Raw genomic sequence first — 13,017 nt, 5'->3', positions numbered from 1 at the left:
AGAGAAAGGGGTACAGGTGAAAAAACAAACCCCTAGACACTTCTGTACTGTGCGTTAATAAATCGTTTAGGCCTTTTAAGTTGTTATTTCTAAATTATGTTTAGACCTTCAAGCCCAGTACCACACAGAGTTCCACTTTATGCATTTTATTAACATATTATTATTTATATAATGCCTTTTCATCATGCTGGATGCTGGCAGATTGCAGACATCTTCTCAAGAATATTCTGTTGAATTTTCAGTAACCCAAGTGTAGTATTTTCTTACACTAAATGTTACACTGTACAAAAGAGCAGCCCTGTTCTTCCAAGCTGTATTTATCACGAGACTCCCACCAGTTTTGCGCTATAACATCAACACCGAGCCATGTGACCCTATTTAATGTCTTCATCAAAATGCACGACGATTGGATCGTGGCCTGTCGATTTCACAAACTTCAGGAAGTCCTCAGGGCTTAAGCCCATGGTCGCACCATTTGTCATTGGATGAAAATACACCTTTTCATGGCCGCCCTCCAGGAAGCCGGCATCCAGCACCAACCTCACATCTCCGTGGTCACAGAACAGAGCCAGCGGTGTGGCACAGCCTTGGCCCACCTGGAGCTTCTCCAGCATGGCGTTTTCATCAGCAAATCTCAGGTTTCCACTTCCAACGCCAAGTTTTTTTGCCAGATGGTTTAAATCCACCTGCCTGTCGTGCAGGACAGTCACCAGCCAGAACTCTTTCCTCTTTTTGTCTTTAAGGAAAAGGTTTTTACTGTGCCCTCCTTTCAAGTGTTGGACGTGGGCCATCATTTCTTCAACCGTGAACACCTGGAAAACACAGAGCAGAGCGTGAGGCCGCATCCCGTGGGACTCCCGTGGCGCACTGGCAGATGCCTTTAGTTAAACACTTAGAAAATACTGTGATGCTCGGCCTCAAAACCGTACCATTTTATGAAGAAATTTTAAAAGAACACCAATAAAACGCGACATACTGCTCCCGATGCCTCCCTCAGTCGCTCTGTACGTGCAGCGGGTGGGTTGGAAGGGACCCCAAGCCGTGCCGCGGGCTGGCCGCCCCCCGCCTCACGCAGCCCAGAGCCCACCCGCAGCCTTGGGCACGGCCGCCTACGGCTCCGGGCAGCATTGCCGGGGCCTCGCCGCGCGGCCCCACCTCCGGGTGCTCCGTGGTGGTGGCAGCGATGCCCAAATCCCGCAACCGCTGCTCCAGCGCCTCCCGCAGCCCCGGCGCCGCCGCCATGCCACCACTTTCCCGCCCCCCAGGCGCGCGGAAGTGCTGAGGCGCAACGTGGCGCTCCTGCCGGCAGGGCGGTGCTTCACGCCGTGAGGTGAACCCGCCCCACGCTGTGATTGGCCGCGAGCGTGGTGGGCACTGCGCCTGCGCAGTGTTTGCCGTCACTCGGTGCATGCGCAGAGCGGCACGGATGGTGTCAGGCGCGGGGCGGCAGTGGGTGGTCGCTGCGTTCCTCAGAGCCGGCAGGGCGGCGGGGACGGTGCTCGGCGGTGTTGCTTGCGGCAGGTCTGCTCTCACAGCCCCTGGCTGCGGGGTGAGGCGGTTCCTGAGTTCTTGACGGGACCGTAGGCGTTGTGAGAGGACTGAGAGCCGTGCGCCCGCCGGGGGCTGCCTGGAGGATGGTACGGAACCGCATGTGAGAGGAGATAGCCGAGGTACTGAGAGGGGCACCTGCGAGTGCAGATAGGTTCCCCGAAGTAGCAAACTGAGTGGGAGGAGTCGGTTAAATAAGAGAGTTACTCGGGATGGTTAGCAAAATGGATGGTTAAAACGACGTGACATGGTCTGACAGGGGCATCTTGGTGTCATCTGCCAGGACTTGTGCAAGGCCTCCGACATGGTCCCACACCGCATCCTTGTCTCTGAGCTGGGGAGAGATGGGTTCCAAGGGTGCACCGTTGGGTAGATAAAGAATTGGTTGGATGGGCACAGCCAGAGGGTGGTGGCTTCGTGTCCAGGGGAGGCAGTGAGGAGTGGTGTCCCCCAGGGGTCTGTCTTGGAGTCAGTGCTCTGCAGCATCCTTATCAGTGATGCAGATAGTGGGATCAAGTGCGCCCTCAGCAAGTTTGCTGATGTCACCAAGCTGAGTGGTGCGGTTGATACAGCAGGGGAAAAGATGGCATCCAGGGCACCTGGACAGCCTTGAGAAGTGGGTTTATGCAAACCAAATGAGGTGAAACAAATCCAAATGCAACACTTTGCATTTGGATGAGGGCAATCCCAGATATGAGTACAGACTGAGAGAAGAACCCACTGAGAGCAGCCCTGCAGAGAAGGACTTCAATCAAGGGGGAATGGCTTTAATATGAAAGAGGGCAGATGTACATTAAGTGTTAGGAAGACATTTTTACTCACAGGGGTTGAGGCCCTGGCAGTGCTGCCCAGAGAGCTGTGGGTGCCCCATCCCTGGAGGTACCCAAGGCCAGGTTGGATGGGCCCTGGGCAGCCTGAGCTGGTGGGGGGCAGCCAGCCCATGGCAGGGGGTTGGAACTGGATGATCTTCAAGGTCCCTTCCAACACAAGACATTATATGATTCTATAATCTTGGAACGTTTATTTACTAAACCATGGCTTAGCCTTGAAAGATTTCTCTGTGCATGTGACAACACTGATACCGCGACAGGGCTGCAGTCCTGCAGTAGTGGTATAGCTCATATAAGTGGCACTTTGCAGATTGCTTTTACTGACGTGGAGAGTTAGTTGCAGCAGGAAAACTGTTAGTGTAGCACAGAGAGCACAAACGTCCCTTGTTTTTTAGGTCATGTCACAGAACCTGGAGTAATGATTTTAGTAATTTATATTAAAGTTCAGTAGAGATGAATGGAAGACTTCTAAGTTGTGGTGATATTAACAGATCCATGCTTGAAATGGGATAGTTAAAGTGCCAGAAGGTAAAGCAAAAAATGAACACTGTTGCAAAGTAGTTCAACTTTGTCTGTATCAAAAAGCCTGCTTTGAAGCATTTGCGGTTGGACTCGATGATCTTTAAGGTCTTTTCTGACATGAGCAATTCTATGATTCTCTGATTGTGATGTTTGTGTGCTGTGTTCCTCTGAGTATTATCCTGGCAGAGAGCAACTTTCATTGTGTCCTTTTGCATTTTCAGTGAGGAAATGAATCGAAGACTGATACTGAAGTTTGGAAATCTGATCCATTTCCATGGTGCTTGCAGGCAGTTGCACACTCTTCCCTGCAGGAGAGTTTACAGAGCACAATGGAAGCCTGTACAATCATCTGCATGGCCCAGACAGTCTGTGCATCTGTATCTACAGTGCTGGCAGAAAGACAAGTTTATCAGGGTTGCCTCATCACCATGCAGATATCTAGCTACTAAGGAGGTAATTAACAAAACTCAGTAATCACACGTTTTATGTGAAATTTCAAAGTGTGAGAAAACAATCTCAGCATTTAATAACAAAAAAATAAATAAAAATAGGAAGCTTTATTAATGAATATACAGAAGCTGTTCTAAATTTTTTTGTACAAAATGTACTTATTTAAGGCTGTATTGGTGAAGGGCGAACGAATGGTTGGACTGGATGGGTCTTTTCCAACTTTAGCAATTCTATGATTCTATGATTGTGACTCCTCAAATATTGACTTGAAGTACTCTTAGCAGCAACATCGTGAATCTTTCAAAGGCAAGAAAAAATGATTTGTTTTCCTTGTTTTGGACTGTTGAAAATTAAAAACTATTGAAGGTAGTGTGGGTATACATGTTAAGTGTTCAGTAGGATGTTTTAAGTCATTCATTTATCTTAGTGTTGTAGACAGAAAGATGTTTGCAACATGCAGCTTGAGACCACTGTCTTTTTCATGTTGTTTTTATTATTTCTTAGTTTATGCCAGCTATATGTTCCTATGTACATGTCTAATTCCATGCAGGAGAAGAAAAAGGACAGAAGGAAATTACCGATGACCAAAGGGGAAGTGGAGATAAGGCAGCAAATGACTGTTGAGGAACTTGCAAGAGCAATGGGTAAAGACGTAGGTGAGAGCTTCTCTGTTGTTCAAGATAAATGTAACTGTGGTGTGTCTATCAGTTGTACCACTTTCATGAACGGTGAAGTCAAAGATATTCTAAGATGGTGTTAGTGGTTATCAATCCGTCCCTTTGCAGTGTAGGCCTGTTCCAAATAACTTGTTTCATATATTTAACCAGAGAGGGGGGAAGATATTGCTAGGCGTGATGCCAGGCTGAAGAGGAAAAAATGCCAGGCCATCCAAACTGTCAGGGAGGACATTTCAGTGTAAAGAAGCCAGAACTCTGTTCTCCAGCAGATGGGCTGCAGATCCGGATAGGCTGCTCTCTGGTTGTGCTCCCAAAGGGCTAAATTATACTGTGGGGAGAGAAATATTGCATCCTGCTTTGTTGAGGATGGATCCCTGTGAGTGCAGAGTTCAGGGCTAAGGAGAGAAGGCACAGAAGAGCATCTGCCTGTGGTCCAGCCCTTAGATACCTGCCTGGGAGGAGGAAGTTTGATTCAGGAGCAATTTGTGTTCCCTTAAAACAGTCATTTGACTCACTGGGGAGAGTGTGGTGTCGGGGGTGGCTTAAGAACTTGCCCATAACACTTTCCTTTTCAGGTGATTCCCTAAAACTGGATTGCAGAAGTAGGCTTGTTCTTTTAACCCCATGAACAATTCCTGGTTGTATAGTGGCTCAGTTTAATCATTTTTTCAAGGATGTTCTAAGGAGTTATTAACATGCTTTGACCACTGACATTTGAAATAATTACATGCCTTTGTAATTGCAATTCCTAATCTATTTTATCCAGTTCAGTACTTTTCTGCAAACTTCCCTCTCAGAAACAAACTGAGAAACAAGAGTCTGTTGCATCTCTCTTAGTTTCAGAGAGATTGGTAATGATGCTGAACTCCATGTGTAACAATTCCTGATTAGTGCAGTATGCTCTGTATTTCCACTACCAGAGAGAGTGGCAATGAGCAGATTTATCAGATTTCCTTCTTCCTTATTTCATGAGTCACTTTCCATAGGCTTTTTGGATAGAAGTTATTCCCTGCAGGTGTGTGGCTAACAGGAACTTTTAGATAACTGTGCCTAAAGCAAGAATGCTTTGTGAATGAAACTTGTTGGTACAATCTGAGCTGTTAACAGACAAATTATTTTTGTGTGTTTCAGTCCCATGTGCTTTTTTGATAGGATTATTGAATGTCTTTATCTTTTTTTCAGATCATATTTATGAAGCCTTGCTGTACACAGATATTGATGTTGATTCCCTGGAACCAGATTCCATTTTATATGAAGACTCTATCAAGCTAATTGTTAAAAAATCAGGAATGAAGTATAAGTCAGCAAAACTGAGAGAAGAAAAAGAAAGAGAAAACAAAGATGCAGTGAAACGGTGAACTATGAACCATTTCTCCTTGTTCTTTTCAGCCTATTTGCTTCTCCAGGTGTTGTTTGTGTACTTTATTTTCTTCTAACAGCATGTAGATGATGCCTGATGTGGTCGTAATCAGGAACTGTACACTACAGATGGCAAACTGTATGTTTTAAATACTATTTTGCTTTCTTACAGGTTAAACTGATGCTCAGATTTGATTAGTGTTAGGTGAGGTTTTCCTAAGTGGTCCTCTGAAGTAAAGCCAACTCTTCTTCAGTGTACTGAATTGCTGCATTTATTGATGCAGCAGGAAGAATAAATGCTCGGAGGGCAACCTGTGATGTAGCTAGGATTTGTGGTTATGGTGGGGAGAAGCTGGGCTTACCTCTGCACTGCAGAGCGCTGGCAAATGGCAGTTTGTTAGCCACAGTGGGCATGGTGGTGGTGTCGTGAACTGTTTTGATGTTTATGAAATGTATTTTGTCTTGCTTGCAGACCTCCTGCAGACCCAGCATTCTTAACTCCACGGCCCCCAGTTGTTACTATAATGGGCCACGTTGATCATGGGAAAACAACTTTACTTGACAGCCTACGAAAAACTCAGTTGGCAGCCATGGAAGCAGGAGGCATCACACAACACATTGGTGCTTTTCTTGGTATGATCCAAGTGTACCCGTGTGTGTAAAGTGACTTATCTTACATAATGAGCTGACTTGCTGACAGGTCATTGGGGAAAATGTTGCAGCGTACTCGGTTTATATGCAAGCAGTGAAAAAGGAAAGCATAATTTATGGTAACTAGAATAGAATAGTTCAGTTGGAAGAGACCTACAGAGATCCAGCTGCCTGGCCGCTTCAGGATTAACCAGAAGTCAAAGTGTGTTACTGAGATCATCATCCAAGTGCCTCTTGAGCACTGATACACCTGGGTCATCAGCCACCTGTCTTATGAGCCTACCCAGTGTTTGAGCACCCTCACAGTGAGGACATTTTTCCTAACACCCAGTCTGGACTCTGGCACAGCTTTGTGCCATTCCTGTGCATCCTGTTATTGGTTAGCAGTGAGAAGAGACCAGAGCTTCCCTCTCTGTTTACTCTGCTCAGGAAATTGTTTACATGTTTACAGATTACATGTTGGTGTGCTTTTCTCTCAACTAGACAAATCCATGTAACTATGTGGATGGAACTTTGAAGTGGGTTATGTGTGCAGTTGAAATTAGGCTGTTCTGGATTATGAAAGATTCCAAGATGTCTTTTTTTTCTTCTTTAAGAAGAAAAAGCACCCTTGACCTCCATGCCAACAGTCACCTGTCTGCCTAAAATATCTTTTATTTTTTTTCCCCCTGAAAGTCCTCAAATGAGCAATGCTTAATTTATAAAAGGTCAGGTAAAGCTATGTGAAATGCTGATTATAAAATATATCATTTATTCACAGTGCATCTGCCTTCTGGGGAAAAGATCACCTTTCTTGATACTCCTGGGCATGCAGCTTTTTCAGCCATGCGAGCGAGAGGTACATATGTGACTGACATCGTCATCCTGGTTGTAGCAGCAGAGGATGGAGTGATGCAGCAAACTATAGAATCCATTGAACATGCTAAAAATGCAGGAGGTACTGTGTTCAACTTATTAATGTTACATTTTTAAATGAGTGGCAAGCCACGGAGTTAACGTACAAGGTGTGTGTTGCTGTGCAGCTCAGTACTGAGTGCTGTGCATGCATTTATTCACCTCTCAAAGGAATCTGCTTGAATTTAGAGCCATAACGCTTGTGAAGAAACTGCCCTCATGCTGCTGCCTTCTCCGTGGGGAAGGTGTCTGAAAATATGCTGAATGTTACAGTAACACCTAAAGATATTTCAGTATTTTTTTCAGGATTTGCAGATTTGCCAGAAAAACATACATAGCTTGAAGGTAGCTTTGTTTTCTTACTTTGTTCTCTCTCTTTACTACAATAGTTCCTCCAAGCCTCTACTTAAGGTAGCTCAGTTGCCTTTGGTTTCCTAAGGTTGCTTAGGGAGAAGATACCAAGTGAGCTGATTTGTTCTAAGTAGTCACAACCTGTTCTAACCTTTTATTGCAGCTGTACTGGTAGCAGTGAGTTTTTGTTAGGTTAATGATGGGTTTGTTCTCTTATTTTAGTTCCTCTTGTCCTTGCCATTAACAAGTGTGACAAACCTGAAGCTGATCCTGAAAGAGTGAAGAAGGAATTGCTGGCTCATGATGTGGTCTGTGAGGAGTTTGGAGGTGATGTTCAGGCTGTAAATATTTCTGCACTCAAGGTAAAATTTTGATCAAACAAACAGTCACATTCATGGATGTCTAACTTGTGCATTCGTACACATTTTTTTATTTGACAGTTGGAAGATGAATGCTTATCTTTCTGGTATTGGACATGTTACCATGAGCTGTTGCCTCTTATCAGAATCATTTTGAACCTCAGATCTTCAGTGATCACTGTTGATTCATTTTTCCTTGGGAAATGTGAATGTTGTTCATGTCCTCTTATATTTGCTGGTAGTATAATATTTGTGCAAAATCAAGGGCAGCGATAATGCTATGTATGAAAAGAAAAAATTCAAACGCAGATGAATAAATATTGTTGTAATGCATACTTTATTGCAGTAATGTAGTATTGTAGTGTATTTACAGGGATAAGACAGGCAATCGTGTGATCTGCTGATAGCTAAAGACTAACCTAACCTAGAATCATGGAATCATTAAGGTTGGAAAAGAACTCTGAGATCATCCAGTCCAACCACCAGCCCGCCCCCACCACACCCACGTCCCATGGTGCCACATCCCCATGGCTCTGGGACACCTCCAGGGACGGTCACCCCACCACTCCCTGGGCAGCTGTGCCACTGCCTCACTGCTCTCTGGGAGAAGAAATTGTTCCTAACAGCCAACCTGAATCTCCCCTGGCACAACGTGAGACCATTCCCTCTTGTCCTATGGCTGTTCCCTGGGAGCAGAGGCCGACCCCACCTCACACAGCCTCCTTTCAGGTCGTTGCAGAGAGCCATGAGGTCTCCCCTGAACCTCCTCCAGACTGAACAGCCCCGGTTCCCTCAGCTGCTCCCCATCACACTTGTGCTCCAGAGCCCTCACAGCTCTGCTGCCCTTCTCCATGTGTCTTATAACAGGGGGCCCAAATATCAGTACTTCAGTCCTTGCTTTTAATTTTGGCCAAACTGGTGCAGCAGTGTCTTAGGCTTACTCCTATCTTTCTAAATGCATTACAAGTCATCTCCTAAAATTTCAGGCAAGTTTAAGTCCTTTGTAATTTGTTTCCTTACGCTTTTTCAAAATAGGCATCCATAAATTGGTTTCTTCATTCCCATCTCTAACAGAATTTTGTAAGGTCTTCTTCTGCATCCTTAACTTTTATGCTATGAACAGGGACAGAAGGAAACTGTTCTTCCTAAAGTGTCTTGCATAAGGGACCAGCAGTCCTAACTGTCTGTCATGTTGTTTACTTAATTGCCATCTATGTTGTTGGTATTGAATTGTTGCACTGTTAGAAGTTCTGAATTGAATGGCAGATTGTAGTGCTGATTTTGACTTCAGATCTTTTTAATGTGTGTATTACTTTACTCTTACTTTGTTTTGTTCCATACAGGGTGACAACCTGATGGTTTTGGCAGAAGCAACTGTTCTTTTGGCAGAGATGTTAGAACTGAAGGCAGATTACACAGGTCTGGTAGAGGGGACTATCATTGAGTCTCGCAAAGACAAAGGGAAAGGGTAAGTTATCTGTGTTCTTTACAGCTTTAATGAAGAAGTTTGTAACAATGCATCAGTTCTGTGCAGGTGGTCCCTACTTCAATTTTTAGGTTTAAAGTTGTATTTAAATTTAAAAAAAAAAAAGGCACATAAAACTGAAACAGTTTGTTTGCAGTTCTTGTAGCTCAGCATTAAATCATAATTCTACAGCATCATGTACAGAAAAGGCATTCATAAAGTGCTAGAGCACAGATTGTTGTATTACTAAAATGAAATCCTGTAAGTTCAGGAAATACTTTCAAAAAATACATCTGTTCTAACACTTCAACGTCACTGAAAAGTAGAGCTGACAAAGTTCATACTCATCATGTAGTAAATATGTCACAATTTGCAAAAAAATGTCTGACAGGAGTGCAGCCCAGGTTTGGTTATTATTACAAGTAACTTTAAATTTTTCTTAGCTTGCTAATAGAATGTGTCACTTGAATTTGCTCTGTTCTTTCTTTCCCTCTGCTTTTTGCTAGTCCAGTTACCACAGCCATCATCCAAAGAGGAACTCTGCGGAAAGGCTGTGTTCTGGTTGCAGGGAAGACCTGGGCAAAAGTGCGTTTCATGTTTGATGAGAATGGCAAAGCTGTAGATGCAGCCTCTCCCAGCATCCCAGTGGAAATCATGGGCTGGAAGGAAGTCCCTTCAGCAGGAGATGAAATCCTTGAAGTGGAATCTGAGGTACAGAAAGAACTGTTTAGTGGGAAAGTCATAAGTAAGATGGGAAGGAAGGACATAAGGGTTTTCTTTGTTTATATGTAGAATATACATATTCAGAAAATATATATGTATTCTAAGTACCCAGCGTAAAGTGGTGAAAGATGGGTATTAAAGGCCTGAGTCAGGCTGTTTCAGAGTTAACCTGGGATGTTTTAGAGTCAGAGAGCTGGTTTCTGACAGAAGAAACAAAAGGATAAAATGGGATTAAGGTGGAGATTTTCATTGCAGTGATTCGAAAGGTGATGGGTTTTTTTTTTTTTCATGCCCAGCAAAGGGCACATGAAGTTGTGGCCTGGAGAACCTATGTTGAACAACAAGAGAAGATGAAAAAGGACAGAGAAGTTATTGAAGCAAAGCAAAAGGAACACAGAATGGAATATGAGAAGAAGCAACAGAATTTAGCCCATTTGACCTGGAGACAGAGAAAGGCAGCACTGTACAAGGCCAACAAGCATCTCATGCTCTTAAAACCGAAAGAGAGAGCAGAAACGGATGAAAATGTGCTGTCGATAATCATTAAAGGTGCTTTCCTTTTCTGTTTACTACCACATTGATTCTGTGCTTCTCAGATGCTCAGTCTGCAGTATAGTTCTGAAGCATTAGCAAAACTTCAGTTACCAGAAGTTCGATCGGTTTAAAACTGAACAGAATATTGAACATCCATCAGTAAGGAAAGGAGAGGGTCAGTGAAGGTGCGTGTGGGTGCACATGCACGTGTGTGTAAGCAAGCTGTTTGAGCAGCAGTACTGCATTAGCAGGCCAGTAGAAAAGAACAGCTACATATTAGTCAGCTTGACTGCATGTTCAGTACTGTATGTGCATTAAAAGTAATAGCTGAAAAACTACACAAACTTGACCTGAAAATAGCAGTAGGTGTGGAGCTTCTAGTCCTATTATATTTATTCACTTCACTTTTGTAATGAAAAGGCTTTTCAGATGTGTTTTAATGTACTGCAAGAAATATAAAGAAAGTATTAAGTAGCAGAAGATTTGGATTATTTTGCATAATGTGGAGTTGCCTTAATTCTTCAGTATCACATTGATTTATACTAAGTCAACAGCAATACCATTTACATACACAGGTGATGTGGATGGATCTGTGGAAGCTATTCTGAATGTTCTGGACAGCTATGATGCAGATGATGAGTGTAAATTGGATGTCATTCATTTTGGAATGGGAGATATCAGTGAAACTGATCTAAGTCTTGCTGAAACATTTAATGGTGAGTGTATGTTTAAAATGAGTTTACATTTAGTAGAAGCTGAACTGCTGCAAGTCTGACATTTCAGGAGACGGCAAATGCTTTCACTCACTTTAAAAAGTCATTACTGGCTATCAGTTGCTGATTGTTATATTTGACAGGTGTTGTTTATGGATTCAGTGTGAAAGCCAATGAAACTATTAAAAAGATGGCTGCTAAAAAGGGAATAAAAATTAAACTTCACAACATCATCTACAAACTGATTGAGGATTTGAAAGATGAGCTGAGTAGCAGACTACCCCCATCTGTGGTGGAAAATACAATAGGTGAGTTTGCATTGAGTGTGTATATATATAATGAATAAATGACATTTTTGCAGCCTTACATTTATTCTCCGATAAAGTCTTCCTGCTATATCAGATATTTAATACTTCTGTGTAGCTGCTTTCCTGTTTTGGTAAAGAGCTTGGTAAATGGAAGAGTGTAGCTTGGTTTTACTTTGTTTTTTATTATTATTATTCTATTTTTTTAGGGGAAGCTTCTGTTCTTGACACTTTCTCCATAACAGTGGGAAAAAACAAAGTTCCAGTAGCTGGGTGCAGAGTACAGAAAGGGCAGCTGGACAAGAAGATGAAATTTAAGTTAATCCGTAAAGGGAATGTTATTTGGAAAGGTAAGTATAATGGCTACACAATAGCCCTGTGCACAGGTACTAGTTCTTGTGAAAATAGTGTAAAATGTGTGCATCTAGTCATTGTGCAATCAGATGTGCTATTCAGAATGGAATTGTTCCCAGTACAGAAGAGTGGTGTTATTCACACCTGTTCCAAACCTCCATACCTGATAGAAAAGCAGCAGCAGCACAGATTATCCCACTAAAAAGCATTGGTGCCTGGTTTCCATTAGCTGCACATACTCATCATCCCTAGATTTCTTGCTTTCATTTTGTAGCTACATCTGAAACCTTAGTGATGCAAGACAGGGAAAGCAAAGCACCTCCATGCTCTGATGCTGTTAGTGGACTCTGTCTCTCCTTCTCTGCATAGGATCTTTATCATCACTGAAACATCATAAAGATGATGTCCAGGTAATAAAAACAGGTATGGATTGTGGATTAAGCTTGGACAAGCCTATAGAATTCAGTATTGGAGATGAAATCATCTGTTATGAAGAAAAAGAAATTCAACAGACAACTTCCTGGAATCCAGGGTTTTAAAACACAGTTGGATACCTAACACTAAATGTTGTGCCCTGTTCCTTGCCTTGAACTCTTTTAACATTAAATGAACTTACTTAAGAAAAAAATCTTCTGTGTCCCTGTACCTGCTGCTTCTGTATTATTCCACTCTCAGACCTCATCCAACAGCCAGCTTATGTCCTTGGAGCACAAGATTACGCTAAGGACAAGCACTTCATGTTTGTGAAACAAGTAAGGTACAAGTATTTCTGATGCCTGCCTATTGGTTTCTGAGCCATCTTCTTCCCCCACAACGTACCATTTTTCAGAACACTGTTGGCTTTGTGTGGACTGCCCTCTGCCTCTAGCAATCACTCGCAGGGAAATGTGACTTCCAGTTTTATGTCCTGGTTTTCCGGTGAGAACTGCAGTAATACCATCTGTCTTCTCAGTTCATATTAAACAGACCACTTTGAAGTTTTTTCTCATCTGTCATCACTACCCCCCCTTTCCTTATAAAAGGCAGACTCACCCTGCCCCTACAAAAATAATTCCGGGACTAATTTACTCACATTTTTTGCTGATGCTATGAAAAGCAGGTCAGAAACTACTGTCAGATTAACCAGAAATAAGGGAAGAAGAAAGAATATTTCGGTAAGTTTAGGAGTGTTTTTAGAATGTGTATTTCATGCAGTGAATCTTTAGTAGTGCACAGCTGCTGAGCCTCACAAGTAGAGATGGACAGCACTTTGGCCACTGAGGGCTGCAGGATTTCATCTCAT

The 13,017-nt window shown here is 43.0% G+C and overlaps 2 protein-coding genes across 9 annotated transcripts; one reads left to right on the top strand and one right to left on the bottom strand.

Moving 5' to 3' along the window:
* Positions 1-133: 133 nt before the first annotated feature.
* PRORSD1P (prolyl-tRNA synthetase associated domain containing 1, pseudogene) lies at positions 134-1,271 on the bottom strand. Of its 2 annotated transcripts, none has more exons than NM_001195561.2 (2): positions 1,156-1,271; positions 134-812 (listed from the first exon to the last, which is right to left on the bottom strand). In NM_001195561.2, exons 1-2 carry the CDS (start codon positions 1,240-1,242, stop codon positions 375-377), a joined length of 525 nt encoding a protein of 174 aa, NP_001182490.1. In that variant the 5' UTR covers positions 1,243-1,271; the 3' UTR covers positions 134-374. The 2 variants fall into 2 exon arrangements, with proteins under 2 accessions (NP_001182490.1, XP_015138794.1); XM_015283308.4 differs by having other exon boundaries at positions 930-1,260.
* A 143-nt stretch (positions 1,272-1,414) lies between these two features.
* Positions 1,415-12,363, top strand: MTIF2 (mitochondrial translational initiation factor 2). Of its 7 annotated transcripts, none has more exons than NM_001199424.2 (14): positions 1,415-1,637; positions 3,122-3,353; positions 3,901-4,006; positions 5,210-5,381; positions 5,859-6,019; positions 6,798-6,974; positions 7,505-7,644; positions 8,985-9,109; positions 9,613-9,817; positions 10,126-10,378; positions 10,939-11,079; positions 11,220-11,384; positions 11,591-11,731; positions 12,105-12,363. In NM_001199424.2, exons 2-14 carry the CDS (start codon positions 3,129-3,131, stop codon positions 12,272-12,274), a joined length of 2,181 nt encoding a protein of 726 aa, NP_001186353.1. In that variant the 5' UTR covers positions 1,415-1,637; positions 3,122-3,128; the 3' UTR covers positions 12,275-12,363. The 7 variants fall into 7 exon arrangements, with proteins under 7 accessions (NP_001186353.1, XP_040552913.1, XP_040552914.1 ...); XM_040696979.2 differs by having other exon boundaries at positions 12,010-12,363; XM_040696980.2 differs by having other exon boundaries at positions 11,988-12,363.
* The last annotated feature ends 654 nt before the right edge of the window (positions 12,364-13,017 follow it).

Source organism: Gallus gallus, chromosome 3, assembly GCF_016699485.2.
Source record: "Gallus gallus isolate bGalGal1 chromosome 3, bGalGal1.mat.broiler.GRCg7b, whole genome shotgun sequence".
NCBI classification, from domain to species: Eukaryota; Metazoa; Chordata; class Aves; order Galliformes; family Phasianidae; genus Gallus; species Gallus gallus.
The sequence above is the reverse complement of the archived record's forward strand: the minus strand, read 5'-3'. Positions and strand labels throughout refer to the sequence as shown.

Coding starts and splice junctions, on each gene's coding strand:
- PRORSD1P (NM_001195561.2), bottom strand. CDS start 1,242: ATGGCGGCGGCGCCGGGGCTGCGGGAGGCGCTGGAGCAGCGGTTGCGG. Junction 813..1,155: donor CCACCACGGAGCACCCGGAG/GTGGGGCCGCGC, acceptor TGTGTTTTCCAG/GTGTTCACGGTTGAAGAAAT.
- MTIF2 (NM_001199424.2), top strand. CDS start 3,129: ATGAATCGAAGACTGATACTGAAGTTTGGAAATCTGATCCATTTCCAT. Junction 9,818..10,125: donor TCCTTGAAGTGGAATCTGAG/GTACAGAAAGAA, acceptor TTTCATGCCCAG/CAAAGGGCACATGAAGTTGT. Junction 10,379..10,938: donor GCTGTCGATAATCATTAAAG/GTGCTTTCCTTT, acceptor TTACATACACAG/GTGATGTGGATGGATCTGTG.